This window comes from Choloepus didactylus, chromosome 5, assembly GCF_015220235.1.
Source record: "Choloepus didactylus isolate mChoDid1 chromosome 5, mChoDid1.pri, whole genome shotgun sequence".
NCBI lineage: Eukaryota > Metazoa > Chordata > Mammalia > Pilosa > Megalonychidae > Choloepus > Choloepus didactylus.
The window spans coordinates 75,924,380-75,951,077 of record NC_051311.1 but is presented as its reverse complement, the minus strand read 5'-3'; the positions used below and the strand labels follow the sequence as shown (position 1 = coordinate 75,951,077).

Below are 26,698 nucleotides of genomic sequence, written 5' to 3'. Positions count from 1 at the left end.
AACAGTTAGGGTGGTCACTGCCTATACTCCCCTGAAGATCGAGGAAGTGATTAAATGAGAGGAAGGGGTGGCAACAGACAAGATAGGATTTAACAAAGGTTATGAATACTGAATCTTGATATAAAATTTTTTAAGATGCTAGGGTATTAGAATAGCTAGAAGGAAATAACTGAAATTGTGGAACTGTAACCCATAGTATTCTTTGAAATTTGGCCTCTAGCTACTTGTTAAATCGTACTTCGAAAGTTATCACTGTTACATATATATGTCAAATTTCACAATAAAAAATGTATTTAAAAAATGCTATGACTTAATGCATGAACAGAATGAAAAGTTCTAAGTCTGGGTGACACATGACAACAAAAAATAAAGTCAGAAGGAGAAGCCAGGACTTTGGGATGGGGTTGGGCCATTCTGAGATTGGCTTACACATGCAGTTTAAGGTGCACTAAATTAGACAGATAGTTGCTTATTACATGGAAGTAAAGGGGGGCAGATGCAATAAAGCAGTGAGTAGAGCAAGGAGAAAACTTGAATGAATTCTTAGGACATCAGCTCTGGCAAAAATCATCATTCACACGTATGTACAATAACTCACAGGGCCTTGCAAACAGTAGTGTTCAAAAAAGTGTTTTTGAACTAATGAAATAAAAATGACAGTCAATATTTCAATATTTTGGTCAAGTGATAAGAAAGTATATCTAACTTGGGAAAAGCTTACCTTGTATTGCGGAGGTGAAAAAAAAAAATTAATTTCCCCAAAAGGAAGGTCTCAGCTAAAATGCTAATTTCACCAAAATTATGTACAGAGTTCTGCCAGCATAAAGAAATTTGTTTTTAAAATTTAAAACGTGAAAATGTGAAATAATACTGAATAACACACAATGTCTGGTAGGAGCAATTCTTTTTAGAATGATATTTTATGTAATCATGTCCCTTTTTGGTGAAACAGAGAGTCCACAAAAGAACAAAGATCTATTTGCTATTGGGAAAAATCCTTCAATTGTTTGGAAGTCAGATAAAGTAATTAACTTTTTTTGTAAGAAAGAAAATTCTTTGTGTCATCAAGTAATTATGATATTAAGACCAAGGAAAATCTGTGAATGTTGGCAAGCCCTACATGAAGGGAAATAAATAATTTGTTCAAGGCAAAATGCAAGCATAGTTCAGTGATAACAGCAGCTCTGTTAAAACAATATTATGTGTTTCAGGGTCTGTTATTATAATTTCCCTTCTCTTCAAAACAGGAACAATCATTACAATTCCCTCAATTTCTCTGATATTCTTCCAGCAAGAATTCTGAGATCATGTACTATAATTAATGATAAATTGAATATTAATTTCCTACTAGAAGTATAATTATTTTTATCAAATAGTAGTAGGAAGACAATTGTCCTGAAAAGTCTATTTTCTTATATTCCTGTAAGTAATTAGGAAAACAAGTTCCACTGTTTTACTTAGTGTCCCCAAAGATTTCATTCTATTCTGCAGTTACAAGATACCTGATGTTTTGCAGTTGATGTTCATTCCCATTGCACATTTACCCCAGGAATCCAGTTTATTAACCTATTTGAAGTGATTCTTGGTAAATGAAAGGCATCATCTTTTTTTCCTCCTTTCTATTCTTTGCAAAACAGCCCACATCCCCATTCTCAAACACAATAGAAAAAGCGAGTAGAGCGTGAAGCTTGGAATTTTCTTTTCAAAATAAGTAAAATCAACCCCTTTCAAACTATTTTTCTCAGCGAGTTGGGGAGGTTACATTTTACCTGAAATAGTGCCAATTCTATAGAACAAAATTGGTACCTTGGTATCTTTTGAGATTATTTATGTAAATTTTTTGGTAATGTGATTTAGATCTTAAAAATGATGACTTTAATGGAAGTATCAGTAATTTGAAAAGCTACAGATCTATGACCTACCTTATTTCACCTTTCTACCTACTTGTTGCAGTCATGCAATCACTGTCTTTTGGCCAAAAGCATATACTCATGACCAGGCTTTACCATAACTTGGGGTTGGGGAACTTCTGGATTAAATTAGGAATTTCAGATACTAATTCAAATCACTAGTGGCAGGCACTGTTCACTGGACTATCACAAGCTTCTTCCTCTGCCCACCTCTCCTACCCCCATGCATGTAGACACACACACACACACACACACACACACACGCACACACGCACACACCCCACTACAATAGACCGGATTTTATTCAGGTACTTGGTGGAGAGCTTCCATCTTGGGAAGCAAAGTCTGGCCAAAGTCTGGGGTGGGAGGGTGAGGATGAGCATGAAACCAGTTCTGGTTAATGGAATATTAAGTCTTATGTTTCTGGAAGATATGGAAAATCTCCTTTTGATAAGGAGACTGAAGATGCAGCCCTCTATTCAGTGAGCGCTCTGCTTTCTGCCTTTGAGCTAACGCCTGAAGCCCTGCAGGCATCTCACAACCAGGCAAGGAAGGTGAAGAGTCTCACCAGACAGGCCTGGGGCCCTGACACCACCCAGCTGCTGTACCAAGGAGTGCAACACCTACCTCAATACAGCTGGTCAAATGAGGGGAAAAAGGGTTCTTTTTTGCTAATCCACTAGCAGTTGGCTATTTTGTAATTTTCAGTATTCCGTACTGAAACGATAATGAACACTGGCCTCCAAATGCTTCCTACTGTGCAGAAAGACAAAATTTTGCTGTATAGAGATCTATTATTTCAAATCTACCTTGACACAATTACTAGCCTGATTTAAGAATGTCGATTAGGAATAAGTAATGTGCTAGATCCAGTCATTACTAAGTTAATTTTGTTATTTGGGATAATGTGGAATGCCTATTTTATTTTTCTGTGAAAAAAATAACTAAACATCATTATTACTCTTTAAAATGTATCGTATGTTATAGGATTCTAATTTTTTATGTGACCTTAAAACATTTACTATAATTCAGTGTAACTGCCCTATATTAAAACTAGCCTGAGTGGATGGAAAATGTTCAGATGGCTCTAAGGAAGAGTTGGCTTTTTCTTTTAAGAAAAGCAATTAATTTTCTAGTCTAGTCTTCTATGCCATTTAGAACTTGGGAACAGTTACTAACAATAGTAAAACCTATTTACTATTTTATTTTTCTACTTAATATACTCCAGAACTGTTAAGGGTTTTACTTGCATTGTCTTATTTAACCCTTGAATATCCAAGAATTTTACCTGCTTGAGGTCCCACAGTAAGTGGTGGAATCATGCTCAGATTTCCTGACACTGTAGCCCCACTCTCCTGGTGACAGGACCCTGCCTCCATGGAAAGAAGGGCCAGCACTGTCACCTCTGCAGTTTGTTACCTTATTTACAACTTTCCTTCTTAAGAACCTCTGCAGCAGACCATGCATGGGCTCGCCATCCCACCGCAGCTGAACCCAGCGGAAATGCTGCTGCACCAGCAAATCGGAGCCCTGGAGGCAGGCCTTGGCAATGGTTCCCATCAGAAAGCAGTTCTCATGAAAGTAATAACATTCCGATGCTCCATTTCCTAAAAACAAACCAAAAGCAATGGTCCAACCTCAGCAAATTAAATAAGTTAAAGAGAGAACATGAAGTATGATTTGTAGTCTTGGGAGCACGAGGATTTGAATGATAGTACAGAAGCTTGCTTCTCAGCACAGTCTCTCTACTACCTTTACCTTTTTGAAAAGTACAGGGGCTTTCAGTGCTGCGATTTTCAAGAGGTGCCAAAAAGTCCCCCAATAACTCAGACAATGTGGATTTTTCCAAATTCTCTAAGATGATGATGACTCTCTTGGTTACAGGAGATTGTTTCACTGGGATCAGGCAAGCTGTGGTCAAAAGGGAGATTCAGTGATTAGAGCTTTCATAAAAACCTATGCAAACTGGCAAAAATTTAAAAGTATGAAAATATAAAGTGCTGACAATGATGGGGTACAATGGGAATGCTCTTCAATTGCAGGGGGAGTTTAATGACTCTTGAAAACAGTTTGGTATTATTTAATACTGTTGAAGTAACACACAAACACACTTGATCCATCACTCCTACTTCCTTAGCAGATCCCAACTGGAAACAACCCAATGTCTATGAACAATAGAATGAATATATAAATAGGATTATATTTATGTAATGGATATGAAAGTGAAGAAGTTACAACTACAGGCAACAACATGGGGGACTGTCACAAATAATATATTAAGGAGCAAATTTCAAAGAATACATGCTGTATGATTTCATCATGTAAATTTCAAATACAGGTAACACTAAATATGCAGTGTAGGCTTTCATAGATGGAAAACCATGAAGTAAAACAAGGAAAAGTTTATCAAAAAAGACTAGTGGTTACCTCAGGAAGGTAGGGGTTGTGACAGGGGAGGGGCACACGGCACAGTCTGGAAGTTGGAAATGTTCTATTTCTTAACCTGGTCAATGGTTACATGGATATTTTACTTAAAAGTATTCATTAGTCTGTAAAAAATGTACTATGTATTTTAAGTATGAATATTTTATAATATTTAAGTTAAAAAAAAAATCCTTAAATGACCTTCAAATGACACATGTTAAATGTTCATAGTATTATGCAGACTGGACCTCAGAGAAATAACCAGATCCCTCCCCTTATTTTACAGAAGAGGAAACCAAATCTTAGAGAAGTTAGTTATTTGACTAAGGTTTCAGAAACAGTGGCAGAAGAAGGATTAAAATCTAAAACTTCTGAGTCTGATGTGATTGTTGGTGGGAGGGGCAGACACATTGCGTATCAGCCCCAAACGAAAGATAGAAAGTAAATGGAAGATTATTGTTATATAGAGGAAACAAACTAAGCACTCAAATATTATTAACATTTTGATTAAAATAAATATAGTACTTCCTAAAAACCAATGAATTTTAAAAAATTAAAATCACTTTTTACAATCCTCAGGTGCCAAAGTCTTAAACTTAACCCCAAGAAGAGAGACTAATTTAAATACTTGAGAGCAATAGTCAAATATTTCACTTCTCACAAATACTCATGACAGTATCTTTTCTGTTCTCTCTTCTTGTTGCCAAAAACAGAAAAGAAAGACACCAATTTAAAATACTTGAGAGCAATCTTGTCAAATATCCCACTTTTCACATATACTTGTGATAGTATCTCTCTTTTCCCTCTTCTTGTTGCCAAGACGTAATGTATTTTCACTTTTAAAAGAAGTCCTGGAGCATTTTAAATGGATCTATTCTAAGACTGAAATAGCTTTTTTGGATGCTATGAAGCTTAAAAGACTGGATGACTGAAACAATAACAGTCATCTCTTGATTTAGTTGCTCCTGTGGGGCCATTATCATAGTGTTGAATGTGGGTCAGATTCCCTTCAACACAGCTATTCAGTAATGAGTGCTCACATACTGAGCTTCTCAGGGTTCAAATGTTACTTTCAGAATTATATTTATTATAGAGATATGATAAACCAACAGTTGGTTAAAGTAATGAGGATAAACTGACAAAACTTTTCTACCCAATGATTTAAAACCAGAGCCAGGTTGAATGGTTTGTGTATCTGTTCTGTAACTTGGGACTGAAGGTCTCTAGCTTTTCCTTGATTTTTGTTAAATATATGACTAGTCTGAGTGGCCCTGAAGCTGCTGCAACCAGCTGGTATGTATCTGTGGGAACATCTAACTGCTTTTCAACAGGTGTTTGCCCAGTGCCCCCTTGCTGCATGTCTTACACTAAGCATGGAGGTGAATGATTCTGACTGATTCTAACTGGGGGGATGTGGCATTATAAGGCAGGCCTATTATGAGCAATGGCATCTTAACAATGGCTGGGTCAGGGGAAGGCTTTCCAGGTTTAAGAAATGGCACAAGCAGAAGAATGGAGGCTGGGACAAAGGCAGGGCTTAGTTCTAGAAGGGCCTGGGGCATCAAATCAAGGTTAGAATAGTTGCAAGAGTGGCGAGATGGTGAGCTCACAGCTGATGAATACCTCAAGTCAGGAGGGGGCTGGAGCCAGGTCAGTGGAATGGGATCAAGTAACCACAGCTGTGGGCAGGAGGAAGGGGGTGACATCAACCTGGGCTGCATATTAGAATCACCTGGGATCCATCCCCAGCGATGCAGATTCTGCGCTGGGCCAGAGGCTTTGACATAAAAGGGTAAAAGCTCCCCAATGACTGTAACATGCAGGCAGGGGTGAGACTTGCTGCAATAAAATCACAGAACTAGTCCCAAAATGAAAACTGAGAGACCCAGAATATTGTGTTAGGAAGGAAAAATCTACCAGCAATGGGAACCAAGGGAAGTCTTTTAGGAGGAGAATAAACAGGATTTTCCCTGCTTTGAGATCCTCATTCTGGTGCAAGGAAATGTCTGGAGAGGAAGAAGCAGGAGCACATGCCTACTAGGCTTGTACTGCTTGGTCAAGGCAAGACGTGATGGGAGCCCATCCAAGGGCCAAGGCTCCGAATGAAAAAGCATTCTCAGAGAGTTAGCAAGGCCTAGTGGTTGACCACATGGAGAGAGGGGCAGAGAGGAAGCATCAGAGACAATTCTGAAGCCCCCACCTCGGGGCTGGAGAAGAGGTGGTGTCATTAACAAAGGCAGGAAATACAAGAGCAGGAATGGACTTGGGGCAGGGGTGACTTCAGGCCTGATGTGTTTGAGGCCTCCCTTTGGAGACGTCAAGCAGGTAGCTGGATATGTGAGTGGGTGCAAGGAGGGTAGATTCAGGCTGGATACATAAATGAACAAGTTTACAGGAGTGAAGGTTGCTTGGAAAGAGATAGTAAACTCATTTTCCTGGGTCCATCAGCAAGGATTATATTAGTAAAGACTTTATTAATGTCACATTTGATGGAATAGTACATGGCCCGGACAAAAAGAGGTAGGGTTGCTGTTCCTCAGCAGTTGGGTTGAGTTTCCATCCCATTTCTGTTTATCTTGGTCTCCTATAAGGTATTTGTCAAGGGTAAAATAGTGTGGGTTTCGTTGAAGAGCTTTGTCTCAATTTCTCAATTTTTCAGTAACACCCACTTTTCTACCCAACCACTGAAGTTCAACATCTTTAAACGAGTTGGCCTACGGTAAATTTTATTTTAGTTGAGAAGCATCATTTGTCTAATCAGAGCTTAGTTTCAGGTTTACAATTCTAACCAACCACAGAAGCACTTTTGAGTTTGAGGAATTAACCAGCCTCTGATCAGGGTTCATGGAGATGTGGGAGAAGGCCACCTCATATTATATCTGGGGATTATTTTTGACCTGGGGTCAAAAAGGTCAGGCATGTGGATTCCCTTTGCCTGAGGCTAAGCCCTAATCCTCAAACTATATTCTTTCCATCCTTCTTGATTCCAACTTTATAGGTTCCATCAGTCCTGCCCTTCTCCTGCAGGTTGGTAATCTTACTCAGAGTATCAAGGGTGAGCGTTAGCTCAAGGTTACACCCTTTGTACCCCCTCACATTAAATGTCCTGGATAGTAAGTTCCACAGCAACACTTACTGGTTTAAAAATAATTAACATACCACATTTATAGCTAGATCCAAACTCCTCTGTGCCTAGGGTAACTTCAAATCTACACTCTCCCCTGTGGGGATGGAAAGCAGCTCCTTTTTTTTACACTGTCAACTTAAAACAAGGTTCTGCAGGAATGATGCTCTGCGAATCCCAGTGAGAAGCAAAGAGCAAACCTTTAAAGAGTCTGACAATGCTACATCCAAGGAGGTAATCTCGTTTAGATGGAATCCAATTATCATGTTCTACTACTATTATTAGAGTAATTCCACTCTCATTACTTCTAAAAGCAAAAGCTCTCTTGGTAATTCAAAGTATTATTTTAAAAGACCTAGTGTTTAAATATTCTTTTTACCACTGACTGTCACATGTAATTTTAAGAAAATATATCTGTCTTGCTAACCCAACTCCATACCTCATACTGAGGAGAAATCTGACCCAATTCTAACAGGCATTCACACCCTCCCTACCAACTAGCAGAGCCATGTGATACGGCTGTTTCTCACGAAAGGTACTATGAGAAGGAAGAAGCTATTTTAAAATAAACATGAAATAACCTTTATTAGTGTATCTATGTCCTTTGATCTGAAGGGTTCTTTTGTTCTACTTTCTTTTCTTCACGGTCACCATTTTAATCTCCATATGTTTTAGATTTTTTAAAGCTACTTATTTAAAATATATTTTCTCTCCAAGGAGAGGCTAAACCTCCTTATAATTGTGCCTAAGAGTCTCTCCCTGAGTGCCTCTTTGTTGCTCAGATGTGGCCCTCTCTCTCTAAGCCACCTCGGCAGGTGATCTCACTGCCCTCCCCCCACTACGTGGGACCTGACTTCCAGGAGTGTAAATCTCCCTGGCAACGTGGGATATGACTCCTGGGGATGAATCTGGACCTGGCATCGTGGGATTGAGAACATCTTCTTGACCAAAAGGGAGATGCGAAATGAAATGAAATAAAGCTTTAGTGAGAGATTTCAAATGGAGTCAAGAGGTCACTCTGGTGGACATTCTTACGCACTCTATAGATAACGCTTTTTAGGTTTTAATGTATTGGAATAGCTAGAAGTAAATACCTGAAACTACAAACTCCAACCGTTGACTCTTGAAGACAATTGTATAACAATGTAGATTATAAGGGGTGACAGTGTGATTGTGAAAACCTTGTGGATCACACTCCCTTTATCCAGTGTACAGATGGATGAGTAGAAAAAATGGGGACAAAAACTAAATAAAAATAGGGTGGGATGGGGGCAGATGATTTCGGTGTTCTTTTTTACTTTTATTTTTCATTCTTATTCTGATTCTTTCTGGTGTAAGGAAAATGTTCAAAAATAGATTGGGGTGATGAATGCACAACTATATGATGGTACTGTGAACAGTTGATTGTACACCATGGATGACTGTATGCTATGTGAATATATCTCAATAAAACTGAATTAAAAAAAATATATATATATATATGCTCTTCTTGCTTTTGGAAGTATCTTTTTGTATACCTCTTTTGTTCCTTCTCTGACACACTCTTTTCATTGGCTCTCTGCTGCAGAGTTGTGTGGAGAGGAACAAAATAAGGCAATATGTGTGCTGTGCTCATTGGAAGATAGAAGTTCAACAATGGTAATTGTCATTCTTGTCCCAGCCCAAACCAAGTATTTTCTTTAGAGAAAATGAGGTTAAACAGCATTTTAAATGTAGCATATCTTATGAATCAGTAGATTCCTTACTTGTACTTTGGTCCATTTAATTTCTTGGTAAAAAAGCAAGAGAATAGCTGCTGGATAATTTTTATACCCTTATTATTCTAAAAGCCTGAGTGGAACAGTTTAGGGACCTCTTTTCCCTCATCCAGATCGCTCTTTCTCTTCCCTGTATTTTTTTTTCCATCACCTCTTGACTTCACTCGCCTCCCAAGGATCAGCCTTGTGATATGCTTTCTGCACTACTATCACACCCTTTGGTGGATCCTTCCCTCTGGCTCGCTGCTCAGAAACCTCTCACGCCCTCTCCTACTCAAAGTATGTACTTGCCATTGTCTCTTCTTTGGTCACCGGCTATGGGTCCTGCTGAGGAAATGGTGATGGAGGTGGAGGAGTTTTAAGAGATGAGGATGAACAAGATTCAGAGGCCAGATCCCAACGTTCTCGACATGACGATCAGAAAACTTTAGCTTTTCACTGAAGCCATAAGAAGGAACTACCACAGATTATTTTTTATTCTAGAGTGAGTCCTCTGGAAGCCCTGCAGAGCACAGGTGGTGGGGTGAGGAGTGAGACCAGAGGAAATAAGATGGGTTAGGGTTAGTGATGACACCTCCCCATTCCCTTGAAAAAAGAAATTGTTAGTGGTAGGGGGAATGGAGAGCAGGAGGTGGAGACGAGCTATAAGAAGCACATTCAACAGAACTTAGGAACTAACAGGATGTGGGAAGTAAGACAAAAGGAATCTATGATGACTTTCAGGTTGCTCACCTAGGCAACTGCATTCATGATCTTAGCAGACAAACTGCTTATCTATGCCTTAATTTTGTAATTAAAAAAGAAAAGGAAGATATTTGATACTTGTAATTTATTGGGCCATAAACAGAATAAAAATCCATCCTTTTGTATATAGAGAAGATAGATCATTTCCTACATTAAAAAGTAGTTATAGTGGGGATTTTTTTGGCCTCAGTATTTTGTTCAAGAATCTCACATTTCAAATCCAGATCACCCTATCTTTATGCCCTGTCATTAACTGTATTCTTTTCAACTCCTGTTCTCAAATCTTCCCTCTTTCTTCCTGAATTCCAAGTAAGTCCTTCTCCTTGCTGACACCCGAATAGGACTGCAGATTCCCTTTATTCTTTGCCCATGCTATTTCCTCATCAGGAAATTCACCTAGTCATTAAACACATAATTATTGCAAATCAGTGTACAAGGCTAAATAGAAGGACAAGCTAAAGTACATCTCACCACATGCATGTGGGTGAGTGCAGGACAGAAGCACAAATAACAGCCTCACTGCCCTGACCTAGAGTTAGGAGAGCACAGAGATCTAAACAGACCACTGCTGTTTACTAAAGGGAGACATCACATCTGGAGGAATCAGAGATGCCTTCGTTTGAGGCGGCCTTGAAGAATTTTAACAGGGGTTTTTCCTGTAAGTTTCTATAAGGGCAGAGGATATGTCTATTTTAATCACTACTGTACAACACAGAACTTTGCACAGTACCTGCCATGTGGTAGCCATAATGTGTGTGTGTGTCTACTTTGTAATTCCAAATGAAAGCTGCAACATGAGAAAAGAAAATGGAGAGTAGAAGAGTAAAGGACATGTAGGGAAGAAATACCATATTCTGCTAGAGCACAGACATGTATTAAAAAGTGTCAGATAAGCAAATTGGGCATCAATGCCCTATGATGGAAGGCCTTTAATGGCATGGATGCATCTTAGTAGGCAATGGAGGGATACAGGGGAGCCAAAATCACAGAAAGCCTTAAATCAGGGTTGTGGCGGCCCATGGGAGAACAGTGGGAGAGAAGCCATTTACAGGAAAGTGGTTGATATATGGAGTGCACAAAATAATATGGTGCCAGTGGGACTGGATGAAAAAGCATTTTGTGGCAGACTTAATGGGATATGACTACAGATTGGCTGTGGGGACAAGGGTGAAGGATCCATGAATGAGAGGACCTGGGGGTTCCATGTGGTCTTCATATTGTTTTTTAAAAACTGGAATAGTTGATAATGTTGGGAAAAAACAAACAAACATTTTCATATGAGAACCTGGATTTCTGGCTTCTTCCTAAAATTCTCAAGACCTCATGACACTAGATCTACCTTTCTTCCAGCAACAAACTGCTGGAGCCGAGAGTTGCTGTGCCTCATGTAGATGGGGGTGTGCTCTCTTCCCCCAGACCCTACCCAACCGGCTTCACCCCTTATTCTGGTCTGTCAGGCACATGCGTGCATTTAGGTTTACAAGCCTTCCTTACATAAGACCTAAGTTCCAAGTGTCAGTGGCCAAGGGAATTGTGCCACTCACCAAAAGGAGGAATTACAAAGAGGAGCTTTTTTTGAGAAGGTGCTAACCATAGAGTTAGAAATGCTGAAGTGGTCACCTTGGCATTCATGATCTAATTCACTGCTCTCCAATTTCTTAGCTCTCTAAGTGTAAAACTGAATTCTTGTAGTCATTATCTACCCTAAGTGGGAACAAAATATTTTAGCTTCTTACTTTGAGATGAAATGAGATGGAAAGTTAGAACAATGTGAGCATTTTTGTTAGTTAACTATGGGGAGATAGAAATTTGGGCACAAAGGCGTTTTTAAGGAACAATGGCAAGCTGTCATTAAGGTGAGTCTCAGGAGCCAGATTGCTTGTTTGAGTCTTGCTTTGCTGCGTCCTCACCCTGAGGTCTTAGGCAGGGTACTCAGCCTCTTGTCTCAAGGGTTTTCCTGCGTATAAGTCTGGGACAAGGACTGTACCTGCCTCAGACAGTTGTGACTTAATAAATGTACTGTCTAGAATAGGATCTACCAGAGTTAGAATTTAATAAATATCAACTTTTAGTTAGTATCATTATCAGAGAAAATGGCTTTCTGTAGCTAAATTGTACTAACTTTTAGCCAAAGAGTGGCCTGGCTATTACAGCAACTTTCAGAGTCTAGTGGGATTTTCTATCGCCAAAATGTGCTTCTAGGTATTTAACCTGTAGCCTCTCCCCAAAACTGCCTCTTGATTTAGGGACTCCAGTAATTTCCTTCTACCTTAACCTGGCCACAAGGTATGTCCCTTTATCATGGCTCCAAAGATGAGAAGCACTTTTCTTTGTAAAAACAGTGATTTTGAATTTGTGTTTCACCTCATCATTCACTGATCTTGTATCTGCCTCCTTCACCCCCTCTGCAGGTGTCTTTCTGGATTTGAGCCCTTGGAGACTGAAGTCTTATTCCGATTTATTTCACTTTTGTATTTTAAGTTGCTAGCTATGCTATGCTATGCTATGCTATGCTATGCTATGCTATGGTATGCAAGGTTATGCAAACTCCACCTGTGGTGAAGCTTGGGGAGTTAAGCTTTTGAGCTGAAAACAGAAAACTCACAAATAAATTTATTTTAATAAACAGTTTAATCCTGGTTCTGCCACTACACAGTTGGGATTTGGCAAGTTTCTACACCTCTCTGTGGCCTGTTTCCTTAAAAGGAGGAGGGAAAAATTGTAGCATGTTCAACATTTGCAGTAATATTACAGGAAAATATTTTTTGCAAGTGTTTACCTGAGTTCCCAATTTTCATCTCATAAGCCGCTGAAAAACTGAAAGATCAGCTTAAATGCATCCCCAAGATACACAGTTTATTTTCTTTTGATGGCATCACTGAAGATGATGCCTTTTGGTTATCATGATACGGTCCACTGAAATGGTCTTACCGCTACTGATGAACAGGTCTACCAGCTGTTCCTTGGAGAAACCAGCATCCACTTCAGCTCTAACTATTTCACAGGAGAATCCTGCAGCCATTTGCTTGTGCTGTGACAAGGAAACAGAATGATCAGTTTTATACACTTTCAAATTTTCAAAGAAAAGGCAATGTTATCCAAGTAGTTAATACCTTCATGCAGAGTGCAAGCTGATGTGCTATGTAGTCTTGTAAGCTTCCTTCTGGGCCATGGAAAATGACATTATGATATTGCTCAACCTATTAATAAAACAAGAGGAGACCTTAAATGAAAATACTACGATGAGAAGAAGAGGAAATAGTGTTCACAAGGGTGGAATTCTCTTTTTGATTGTCCTAAGCCTTTCCAAATATTCAAAATAATATTTTAGAGATTGGATTTATTCATTGCATGCTTGAAGTCTTTCTTTTTAATGTAAAACACTGGCAAAGTACAGTATTTGGCAAGAGCTGACAATTTATGAAAAATCATACTCTTTTGTCCCTGTGTTTTCTGCAGTAAGGTTCAGTATGTTCGCTGGAAAACCTAGTTCCTAGCGTGTTTTGCACCTTGCTCTGTAATGTTTTCTTTATTACCCCTTGCATATGTTCTTTACTTTGAATTTTCCCAATACTTTACTTTTTGCTGGTTAACACAGCAATGCATTTCACTTAGGAAATTTTGGAAAATACAAAGAAATACCAAGTAGCAGATAAAAATCACTGACAGTGTCAACCACGCAGAAGCAACTGTTACCAATATTTTGGCATATTTCTTTCCAGTTTTTCTTTGCTGAGTTGGTATCATTATGCATGTGTTTGTATGTATTTAAGTGTTCTCTTAGAAAGGGTATCTGAGTGTCATCTTTTTATAGTCGTATATCAGAAAACATGTTTATATTCACTTCTAAGGAAAAAGAGCTTGATAAGTAAAAAATTTGTGCAACTCTAGATAGATATTACTTCATTCTGAAATTCAGAGTTTCAAAGAAATATCGGCAGAGACCCATCACTTTTACTTCGTACAAAAGAAAATCTCCTGTCTGGATGCCTATAGGTTTTGTTTTTGTTTTTTACCTTTATCTTCTTGTATCAGGGTAGCTTGCCTGAGAACGTGTGGAGATTTGGCAAGAATTTGGATGGAAAACCAATTACCATCTACATAGCACAAAGGCAGTGATGTCTGGAGCAAATGTGGGTGAGGGAAGTCACCCTCCCAGGCATTTGGGAGCTTTCTTCCTAGAGAGGTCGTGCAGAAAATCTAGACAGGTAAAGCTCAAACTTCACCACTACTGTTAATGTTGTTCATGTGTGAAGACTGAGCCATCCAGACTCATGAAAGGGTCTGTTCTTTCTCTGTATATTTGGAACGGGACAATAAAGGACATGTATATGTGTCTTGAGCTGTTGTTCCTCTACTGAGCTTTAATGAACCCTTTGAGATCACAGGAGAAGGCCATATGCTTGAGGGTGGATTTCTATGAAGAGAGTGAATATGTCCAGGGTCCATCATTATAGGAAGAGGCATACAGATTCTGGGATATGAAAGGAAGCTTGAGGGGACACCCTTAGAATGGAAGGAAAAGAGAACTCATTCCACACCCAGAACCTTTAAGTCTTCAGACTGGACTGCAAGGAGACCAAGAGATGCTTAAGGGGAGACTCCTGAAAGGTGGAGAAAATCCAGGCTTGGACACTGGGTGTGAAGTCATGAACTAAGTAAGGAGGGATGTGATCCTTTAAGTGGCTCCTTGATGTTGGGCTTGGAACTGGGATTTTAGGCTTTGAAAGAAAACATATCTAGCAGCCATCAGTGATTTTCTCTGAGTTCAAACACTCTTCCATTATCACTAAGCCTTCAATAAAAAAAGGGAACAGTTGGCATTTGCATTTGGGCCAAGGTGGCAAATGAGAGCACAGTGTGACTTGGACGAAACATGACAAGTTTCTAAGGAAACGTCAGGGTCCTAAAACTACAGGCTGAATTCAGTGTAGCTGGACTACTTTCTGAGGTGGTGGTGATCTGTGGGCAAAGCAATGGTGGAGGGAGGCAGCACCAAGACTGAGACAGGAGATTCTCCTAGAGAAATGGGCGAGAAGAATATCCTGGAAAGTTCAGCTGAGTTTCTGCTCCTGGGCAATGAGGCTACGGAACCACAAGCCTTCATAAGCCAAGGATAATGTTTTCTTTGTACCTGTGAGATGGAGAACCTTAAGGGAAGTTCAGATTGTATGTATAACTTTAAAATATTGCCCAGATTTGTCTAGTTGTGGCCTCTTTCTCCCAATCTTAATTGGAACATGGTAAGCCCTTTGGCATGCATACTCAGGCTTTTTGGTTTAGGAAATTTTTCTTCAACCATGTTTTTGGTAATTGCTCCTATTCCAGTTCTAGTTAATTTCTCAGGAACACCTATGAAACCTAGGTTCCTGCTCTGTGTGGGTATCTGTTACATTATATCATCATTGTCACAACTTTGTTGCCCTCTTCTAAATTCTGGGACAGCGGCTCGAGTTAGTTTTTCAAAACACTGAATAGAATTTTTGCTATCTCACTTTGGCTCTTTATTGCCTTAAACATGCTTTTAATTATGCCACTGGATTTTTACCTACTCTTAAAAGCTACAAATTCAGTGGCATAATTAAAATTGAGGTGGCTTTCATTTGCCACCTTACCTCATTCATCTCCTTTTCTAACACTTTTTTATTCCTTTTTAATCCTACTCTATACTCTTCTAGGGCTTTCTGGCCTTGCTTCATAGAATATCTCCTTGCATTCTATAGAGAATAAGAAAAAATTCCATTTTTTTTTTTGTTTTTTTCTAGTAAATAATTTTTAAGGTGTGATTTTCCCACCAAGTTTCCTGAATGCCATCCCCTTCCCTTTGTTTTGCAGTCTTTTTTCTGTAGGTACAATGTTAATTTGTTATTATTATTTATGTACCATGGAACCACAGGAACAGTTTTGCAATAAAGCAGCATGAATGGACCAGCAGTGGCCTCACTTATTCTCCACTTATTGTCTGGCTGGATCCCCTCCTTAGGTCATTGGGTGGATGGCAGGCTGAGTCTATAGATGCTAGTTATACTTCAGTGGCTACAGGGGGATGAACTCCTGCTGTCCAACATGGCAGATGAATGATATAAATGGCTGTCCCGGGCCAGTCCTGTCTCCATTCCTCCCTCCCCCTGAGGAATGCTTATGGATAATACATCTTCCAGGACGCAGCACAGTCTCACCAATCCCCACCAGCTTACTGCTCATGTATTTCTAGGAGTTGCAGTCAATGAATGGATGTGGAAGGGCCCGTACAGACAGAGGGGTGGAGACGACCATAGCACTGCAAAAATTAGAGACTATACAGTAAGAGGATATATGCCCTATGCCCAATACTCTAGCTGGTATAAATCTTATTTTTTCTGACTCAACAGGAAGATGGTAAGAGATGGATAGTGTTTTGCTACATAATTTCAACTGAGCTTTGAATAAGAGTGCCTAACATTCTATTGTCCCTAAAGATAGTGGAAAATTTTTCTAGATTTTGGCTACAGGGACACCTCAGTTCTAATTTTCTTTGTTATTGTAATCTTTTGTCACTTTTTTCAAAAGTACTTTAGTGGAAAATTGTGTGTTAGGTACTGCTAGCCAGGTGCAATTTTAATATAGCAGTCTTTGAGTTCTCCAAATTAATCCCAAGCCGCCATGACTTTTTGGGTAGAAACTCTTTCATAAAGAATGGATTGTTTCACACCAGTTAGACAGCTTACAGATTTTCAGGATTCACTGAATATTCTACCCCTGAGATTTTCAATAGCATTGCTATTTAATTTTTATCTCTCTTTGAAAACCAGAGTCAACTATTCACTATAGCCATCCTGTCAAACTGCCTACACTTTCTTAAGGTAGATTTGAAATGATATAACAGCAAGAGAACCAGCTTCATAGATAAGCTGTGTTCAATTTCAACAACTCATTTGTTCCAGATAGAACTGTAGGTTGCTAAGAAATACAGACAGAAAGCTTTCAACTTCAAATTTCTTTGAAAAGGACATTCACCAGAGTGCCCTTTGTGTTTATATAGTCTGATATCCTTTGTGGAATAGGGTAGAACATAAATAAATAAGTAAAGTAAAAGGGAAATAAAGGGATTAACACATTATAACACACATATTCTATTAGGTTTCTCTTCATTTCAAGTACTATCAACTTTTTATTGATACCTTGTTCTATTGCCTTCAAATGATATAGCTATATTGGTTACCATTTAAGATCTGAACAACAACACAACAAAAATAATTACTGGGAGCCTGTTACTCTACTGAGACTGGGGTGAACATGCAAAGCTCTGCTGGGAAAACATTTATCTATTCTAGCGATACCATATTACATTTCTTCAAATAGCAAGCTTTTGGGTAGAATGAATTTACATGCTCCAAACTTCCAGCAGAGGGCTCTAAAGGTACATGTACATTTATATGTGTGTATATATGTATAGGTTTTGAGTGTATGTGTAGTGTATATGGATATATTTTGGTAAATATTTTACATGTATTTAAAGGAGATCTCTGTTCTTCAAAAAAGAAAATTAAACTCAACTTATAAAAGGTGAATTATATTAGAATTATCCCCTAAGTGCATGTTAATAGTGCAACAATTGTGATTATTAGTAAAGGGACACTGGCCTCTATCACAGTGGGTACTATCCCCTTTTTGCTTGTGTCTTCACAGCCTGTTCAGGAAGCTCCATCCCATGTCAATCAGTGCTTTGCCAGGCAAATGAGTTCTGGATTAAATGGAAATAAATGACCTTAACAATGGACCACCCATCCCTTTATATATTTTTTTTCCTCCACTGTGTTGTTCTGTAGAAGAGGTTTAGTAAAGGAATTGCAGCCTCCACTATTTTCAATGTGGAACCCATGTGTTTTCAGACTTGTGGTATTTTAAAACATTAAACCCCAACTTTTATATCGTATTTCCCTTATCAAAGTCTGAAGAAAAGCTTCTACTGTCCAGAGACAGTTTTAGGCCAGGTTGTGCTGAGATGATAAACGCATAAAAGAATGAAAAATAAAAGTTTTACAAAGCCAATAAAATGGAATGGTTATTACTTAAAGTGTCATGATTTAGAGTTAGGAATGTCATTCCAGCCTCTTCTGACACTCAATTTTAAAGGACTAATTTATTTATGATTTCAGTGCCATAGATGATGCAGTTACTGTCAATTTATCCATATATAATTCTCCTAAACAATATTGACACATCCAGCATTCGGGATACAAAAAAGTGGAGCCTTTCATGTTAGAGGGGGTTTTAACCATTTCTTTATAGAATAAGTATAAAAGAATAATGGAAATTCAAGAAAAAATACAGTCCACACACATTATATAGATATTTTAAATTTCGTAGCTCATTGAAACTACAAAACCATGGATTAGCCTTGGTTACTAACTTCAAGTAAAGGCAGACTCTCATCTATTGACACTAACACCCAGATATTACTTAAACAAAACAAAACAAAACAAAACAAAACAAAACAAACAACTCTAAGATATAACTCTTGGACATAACTCTGCTCCCTTATCAGTCAATTCCCAGAACTAATGAATTCTTCCTGCTTCACACGTCCTTGGGTTGACACCAGCCCTACTGCCCAGAATCTTCTTCCACTAATGCCTTACAAATCAAAGGAGTTCTGCCTCACCTTTTCCTCATACTGGGGAATCACTTCCTCCTTCCACTAGATCTCACCCAGCCTTGCCCCTTCCATGCCCTGAAATCTGTTAAAGGGACTGAGGGAGCTTTTGTGGGCTGTCTTATATGTATAATCATCATTTACAACATCATTTCAATGGGAAAGTAGCAAATTTATTTGGGGAATGTATGAAGAATAAGCAGAATCTCCTAGTAATGATTCTTGACGATAGGCATGGTGCACATTGGAGTGGACAATCAACAGGGTTGGAAGAATTTCAAGAAACACATCCTAGAGCATTCAGACTTCTAAATTTTAAGTAGAGCTCAGATTAGGATGAACTATTGAAGTATTCTAATATAATAATTATTTGCAGACACTGAGTTATTAAGATACAGTTTGCAAATAAACTGGGAAAAACTGCAAACTAAGAGGAAATTGAGTTAACTAATGTAAAACATTCCAACCACTGCAATAAATTAGTAATTCAAAATTCAATTAGAAACTTCTCCCTTTCTAATTTAAGGATGGAGATTTTAAATTTACTTCTATTGTTTTTGATCATTCAATGAAAGTATTTAAAATAATATCATTAAAAAGCAAACAAACAAAAAGCCCCAATTTAAAGTCTTCATTCCATGTGGCTTTCTGCATAAAGGATATAAAACAAGCATTTTATTTAATATATATTTTCACATATACAGAGTAAAAACTTTCTTAACTAACAGGCTTATAACCAGTATAACCTATGACTATATGCCCAAGTTTGGAATCATATAACCTAGGTTCCATCACTTTCTAGCTGAGGAACTGGGGCAAATTACTCTGGGCCTTATTTTTTTTTTTCCACCTGTAAAACGCAAGTAAATATTATTAGTATCTACCTCACAGGGTGATTAAATGAGACAATCCATGTAAAGTACTTAGAATAGAGCTTGGCATGCAGTAAATACTCAATAAAAAGTCAGCTATTACTACACATTACATGCATAGCATATTCCTTTTTTTTTTTTTTTTTTTTTTTTTTTGGTCTTCTCCCACTAGAATGTAAATCCAGAGGTCAAGGAATGCATCTTATACATAGCTATATCCTAAGTTTCTAAAACATTGCTTGCATAGAGGAGGCTCTCAATAAATAGTTGTCAAACAACTAAATTAAAGAATTATTTAGGATATAAAATACATGACACAAGATCTATCCCTTTAAGGGGCTTATACTGTTGTACAGGAGAGGAAACATTCACATCCATTACAATACATTATTGCCTCAGTCATTTTAAAGTTTGAAGTGCTTGCTAAAATGAGTGATACATTTTTATTGTATTCATCCAAAAGTTAATGTTGGATTAAAAAACCCTGTGTGTACACTCATCAAATTGAGAATAGAACCAACAACAGTGTTGATTTGGTCTCTAATTTGTTGGTCTTTGACAGTCAAACTATGTCTTACTCATTAGCAGGCATCATGCTTCAGTGTACGCGGAATATACCACATATAACGTGTCTAGTAGTCATTTCATTTCACATATCTGCTAAGTTAAGGCTAATTTGCCATTGTAATTCAGTTTCATTACCTTTCTAGTCATTTTAGCATCAAAACAGGTGAATGAAAAGCCCTGAGCCTTTGGTACAGAAATGTGCCAGGAAGAGAAACTGAGAAGGGAGAAAAGGAAATGGCTCCACCAGCTGTTTCTACTGAGGGCCTGAATCTTATATTCCTGAAAACCAGTTGGTCACACCCTTCAACCTTCACTTTAACAAAGGAATGAGGCAGATTTCTTTCCCATTTATACATAACTCTCAGGAGCACTTTGATGCATCGGGGTGCAAACAGCAAAGAAAAGAAAGTGAAAATATCAGATTCAGAAAATATCACCTCTTCAGAATTGTAAGGTCTTTCAATGTTTATATACTATTGTGGCTGCTTTTGCAAAGAGCAGTCCTAACTTTGAGAGCCTAGCTAGAAGATCAATGGAATGGTTTTGAATACTTCTTTTCATGATGGGAGAAAACAAAGACATCCTTTCAGAGGATGTTATGCAAACAGCTTTCCAAAAGGATCTTAATGCAACTCATTCTTTTTTTTTTTTTTTTTTTAATAAAAAAGGCTTTCTAAATCAAAATGGAGAGCAAAATCATTGTTTACTTTATGTTTTATACCATCAACATTAGCTTCAGTTAGATCAACACATGCAGAAACTGCATATCAGGGACTTGCACAGTCCTCCTTCACTCACTGGCTGGGTGGCCTTGAGCAAGTTATTTCATGTCTGTTTCAGTTTCTTCATGTATAAAATGCATGATAATACCTAATAGGGATGTTTTGAAGAATAAATAAAAGAAGACATGAATAAGCACTTAGCATATTGTCTGGCATAATAAACATCTAATAAATTCAAAACATTTTATTTATCCATTTTGATCCAGAAATTGCTACGTTTCCTTGAAAAACCATACTCCCATTCTTCCTTTTAGTAACAGAATTGCCTAGTGTTGGTTGGGAGCATGGTTGCCCAGCAAAAGAGCACGCTCCTCAGCAGAGCTGAGCAGTAATGAGTGCAATGTCCCTAAAAAGAAGGGGCTCGCCCTCCAGGTTCTCTTCCCTCCGGCTAGAACCGGATGTGGGAGTGGGGAACTATCTTTGACCAAGCTGACACAACCAACGCCTGAGGGAAAGTGGAGCAATGAAAGAGAAGATGTTGGGTCCCTAGACCAACTACCAGAACAGTCACCCGTCTCTTTCCCCTATGCACCTCCCAACCGGGACCTCTCACCGCTGGGACTTCTAGGTGTGAGAGAAATAAACATGTATCCTGTATAAACTATTGTCTCGTTTCTGTTAAAGTGGCCAAATCCATATCCTAACTAAGGCTGGCATATTTAATCAATTTTAAGTTGTAAAAGTTGATAGCAATGCATCTTGATCCTTATGGTCAGTCCCTTCCATACTGATGATCATGTATTAGATGCCAAGTCCTTGTTAAGGGAAGAAGACAACCTCCTCCTGCCCAAATGGTAACACTCTTCAAGTCACAGGTGGTTTCTGGGGTCAGGTCAGGACACCTGGACGTGACAGTAACAGAAATCCAGGCTAAGTGATCAGCAGCTTTCCAGGGAAGGGGCTACTGGGGAAGTCTGGTGCTAGAGCACAGGGCACAAGTGAGCAGGGCTTTCCCTCTTCTAAACATAAAAATGACTGCAGTGTCAGGGATGAGAAGTGTAAGACCCTCTCAAGTCATGTCAACTTACCAGCCTGAGGTAGTTCTGCAGCATCTGAAGAGGGATCATAGATGCATAAGTCACACTACTGAGGCAGCCTTCTCGAGGACCTGTGCAAAATAAATACACAGAAGGAGAATGGGCCCTTCCTTGTTAAATATAAATGACCCCAAACCAGCAGAATCTATCATAACAGATACAATATGTTTGTGGACGAGGCAGCCTTCTCGAGGACCTGTGCAAAATAAATACACAGAAGGAGAATGGGCCCTTCCTTGTTAAATATAAATGACCCCAAACCAGCAGAATCTATCATAACAGATACAATATGTTTGTGGACTTATCATAGGCAGGGCCGACATTTGGCCAGAAGCACCAGTATGCTTTTACTGTTGTGAAAATATTGAAGTGCTTTGTACTGGCTGGTAAAAAACCATTGCTCCTGGCCTCCCAAGAGCTCCCCAGACCCTTCTGCTCCTGGGAAGCCCACCCACCTCCCCTGAATCACAGCCAGAGCCCTGCAGACCTTGGCTTGCCTCCAATACTACAGCCGGTATCCATACTGTTACATCTTCTACTGTTTACAAGCAAAAGTAATCGTATAGACTGAAACTATCAAACTTGACTCTTTAAGACAACTGTACAGCAATGAAGCTTACAAGGGGTCACAGTATGATTGTGAAAACCTTGTGGATTGCACTCCCTTTATCCAGTGTATGGATGGGTGAGTAGAAAAATGGGAACAAAAACTAAATGAAAAATAAGGAGTCTGGGGGGATTGGGTGTTCCTTTTCACTTTTTATTTTTTATTCTTATTATTACTTTTTTCTGGAATAAGGAAAATGTTAAAAAAAATAGATTCAGGTGATGAATGCACAACTATATGATGGTACTGTGAACAGTTGATTGTACACCACGGATGACTGTATGGTATGTGAATATATCTCAATAAAACTGAATTTTTTAAAAAAGTAATTGTATAGAATCCCAATCCTCAGGAAGTTCTAGCCTTGACCAGCATTAATGAACAGGCCTGGGGTCTCCTTTAGGGCAGGCTCTGCACCCCCTCCCCCAAGTTCTGCCACTCTCAACAATTTTTATAGAGTCTAAAGCAATTTTCTCACACATTTTTTAAACTTCAGTAAGTACAGTTCAAACAAAAAAAAACTTTATTAGGTAAGACTGAATTTTTAAGACCCCATTCCCAAAGTATGGGAAATATAGGCTCAATCAGTAGCCTTTTAGAATTAAGGGCTGAGAAACTGAGAACTCCTATCCTTCTACCAGTGGTAGGAACTTAGGCAAGAAAATTAATCTCCCTGAACCTCAATTTCCTTGTCTATAAAATGGACATAAACAGAAATATAGATCTCTTGAGTTTTTTTATGAGGATCTAAGTGAAATTTACACTTATAATGTGCTATAAACAATAGTGGTCCTTAACATTAGCAAGTTCCATTATAATAATCATATATACACTGTACTTGACAGTAGTAAAAGCTGCTTCTCCTAACACGGTCTCTGTCACTCTCTTGTCAGCATGTCAGATTGGTCCCTGGTTTGTTCCTAATGCGAGATGTAATCAGAATTGCAGGAACCAAAGATCAGGGACACATATCACCATAGGTGTCAGGAATATGGGCTTCTGAGTTTTCCTGCCTTTAATCAAAAGCTTCAAAAAACATCTGATTGCTTAGCAGTAGGAGCCACATAAGCATGGTTAGGGATATAGGACAAAAACATGCAAATTTATAAACTGCCACTGTGAAACAACCACAAAGCAAACACTCTTTAAGCAACATCAGATTGCAATATCCTTACCTGACAAAAGCACAGTGATCTGCTCTGCCTTATTCTTCTTCAGAAAGTCCCACGGGGACTGGGTGAAACTCTGCCCTGCTGACCACGGCACATTTCCTAGTTCAAAAAAAAAAATGAAATAAAACGGTGAGGAAAATTTGAAAGTAATTTTTATTACAAGAGTTAAGTGTACAATCTTCTCTATGAGGAGACTTAAATTTTCAAAGGCACACACAGAATATGTAAAGGATCACACAAGGGAGTGGGAGTAACTTCTCAATAATATTTTATTTAGAGTCAAGAAGAAAGACTTTGATCTAGAGACTTCTCCAGAAAAGTCCTTTGAAGGGATTTAAGAGAGAAACCTGGAGAGGGGAAATACCACTGAACACTCCTAGGGTTAAGTTTTCAAGAGCAAAGCTGATTATGAAGTAGAACCCTCTCATGGTTCTTCCAATGTCTGCTTCGCAAAGTCCAAGCATATTTTGGATGAGACATCAGGCCCTTCCTGATATGGCCCCTGCCTCTCCTTCTAGCAAAACCAGATACCTTCAGTGCCTTCTCACTGTCTGGGCCCTTTGCCCACTCTTGTTCAGAATGGGTCCTACTTCATAGAAGTCTTCTCTAGGCAGGGATTAGTAATGTATTTGGTCTCATCCCTTCTCTTCTACAGATCAATTTTTTAAATCCCTATTCTTGGCACCTCCCTAAAACACATGCCTACTGTTTATAATTCTATGCTTATCTGTTGGCTTGAAGTTCCTTTAACCTGGCTTAGGTGATTGATCCAGCAAAATCACTTACCTACATTCATTAATGACAAGAATATTATAGTTACCAATTGTCAAGGAGCTATGAACAAGCACTAAACTAAACCCATTACCCACAAAACTTAACGCTTTTTACTTGCAAAACTTAATGCTGAAATATTTCTAGGGTGTTCTACACTTCTGTGGCAGGCATGGATGGATGATGGACACAGAGGGAAATTTATCTCATAGTGGTGAACAGCCATTTGCCTTTGCCAGTTTTCAATTTAGCTGGTTGAGGGCTATTTTAGTTTATCAGACTCCTGGGGCAGGACCACACCTTGAATAACATTCTATTGTGTGGGCAAAAAGTGTTCCTGAGAACACTTAATACACTTATTTAACTATATGATAATGCTTCTATAAAATAATTTAAATGATCATGCCAAAGATCCATGAAATCAAGATGTCATAAATAATTCGTCATAAAAATCAGTGATATATGTTTTGAAAGTAAATTAGTATGTATGTATAAACAGAATAAAACATTTTCTTATATAATAAGCTGACACCTTAATGGCATGGTAAAAACCCACCCTTGCCCTCGACCTTGCCCATTCTTTTGCAGCATGGTGCAGCTGAAAGTACACTGGTTTTCCTGACAGACAGGCTGGGAATTGAATCCTGGCTACTCTGCTCATTAGCTGTGTGACCTCAAGCAAGTCATCTTGCGATCTGTTTAGTTATCTGTAAAATGAGGCTGTTGCAAGGACTCGCTGAGATACCATATGTGATGTGCCCAGCACAGTCCTGGCATAGCAGCAGGTACCCTAAAAATAGCAGTTCTCCTGGACACCGGTGGGAGGAAACTAACCAGGGACAACTAACATTTATAGATCACCTATTCTGCTCACCTGAAAGCATATCATCTTTCTATAAATTCTTTGTGGTCTGCTTTGTGGTTTATATCAAACGGATACATCCAGTTGTCACCCCTGACTCATCCCATGTGGAAGCTGAGAATGCATCTTCATTGAGGTGCTGCTTCCAAGTCTAGACTGCATTAGGACTCTCATCCTAGAGGTAAGGGTTAATTAATATACTAAAGCACCTGGGCACAGCCCATGTACAGACTTGGAGCTGTGTTCCCAACATGTATATTAGAAAGCAGCTGCAGGGTTGTTAAGTCTCCTGCATCTCGTCTAGAATAGCAAGTGCAATCACAAAGCCTCATCAAGGGCTTTCATGTTCTTTACTCTCTGAGCATTCTTTGAGGCATAAAATTTTTTTATACTAACCGACAACATTACATAATGGCTGCATTGTGAATACTCAAATTTTTCAGCAGCGGCAGCTGCCAGAAGCAAGCTTTGAATATGCTTAATCAATAAACTAAGTATCATGTTATGTAGCCCACAAGCATAAATACACCCAGAAATTTAACTTTTCTTCATTGCAGGACTGCTGATACCTAGCATGATGGATAGTACGCTGCTTGCACCAAGGCCGATGCTGGATTCAGTGGCGTTATTAAATGTCACATCTTCCAGACTCCACCATCCATCAGAAGAGATTGTTTGGAAATGGTTTGTCAGAGCTTGACTCACTGCTTTTGAAAAATCATCCCATGATGTCTGTTTGCGGATATTTAAAGCACATATTGTGTTCTCGCATTCAAAGTCATCGGAACCATAGTTGCCTGGTTGAGCCTCACCCACTGAAATCCTTAAGGGTATTTTAAGAGCATCTGTTGGAAGAATGAAGCAATTAGAAGTTTAAAAAAACAAAACAAAACAAAACAAAAAAAAACGCTACCATCCTGATAGAAAAACAGCAGAACTATTATATGATATAAGTACATACGAACATTCTAAAAAAACAAAGCACAGCTATATTTCTTTAGATAACATTAAATTGAATGTTCTTATACTGGAACATAACTATGGTTTCTCAGTCTCTTCACCATTTCTCTGATATCATATGGTATCAATTATTTATCTTCCCTTGTGTCTTTGACCTTTTCTACTTCATTGACTCTTTCCTTTCAGCAAGATTCTCAAGTTCTTAAAAAAAAATTCTGAGAAAACTAGAGCCCTTCCTCGACCCTCAATTCTCGGTATTGCCCTTTCTTCTCACTTGCATAGATAACACCTTGAATGAGGCAGTTTATAAATGTACAGGTCAGTATGCCTAAAATAGTGGCTTCAGCATCAGGACAGTCTTCTACTGGTTGTGTGTACTTGGTAAATTACCTCAATTTCTCTCTTTCCCAAGTTGTTCTTCTGTAAAATGAAGGCAATGTGTTGTTATGAAGGGTCAATAAACTTACGTTTGTA

General features: G+C 38.6%; 1 protein-coding gene across 3 annotated transcripts in view; it reads right to left on the bottom strand.

Annotated features, from left to right (window-relative positions):
* The window catches only part of CTTNBP2 (cortactin binding protein 2), a 158,182-nt gene that overhangs the window by 21,517 nt on the left and 109,967 nt on the right, over positions 1-26,698 (bottom strand). For all 3 annotated transcript variants that reach the window (XM_037836306.1, XM_037836308.1, XM_037836307.1), the window contains 7 exons: positions 25,834-26,109; positions 23,635-23,730; positions 21,844-21,923; positions 13,073-13,159; positions 12,891-12,990; positions 3,669-3,821; positions 3,330-3,517 (listed from right to left, as the gene is read on the bottom strand). In XM_037836306.1, coding sequence (XP_037692234.1) covers positions 3,330-3,517; positions 3,669-3,821; positions 12,891-12,990; positions 13,073-13,159; positions 21,844-21,923; positions 23,635-23,730; positions 25,834-26,109 — 980 coding nt within the window. The remainder of the gene's footprint in view (positions 1-3,329; positions 3,518-3,668; positions 3,822-12,890; positions 12,991-13,072; positions 13,160-21,843; positions 21,924-23,634; positions 23,731-25,833; positions 26,110-26,698) is intronic.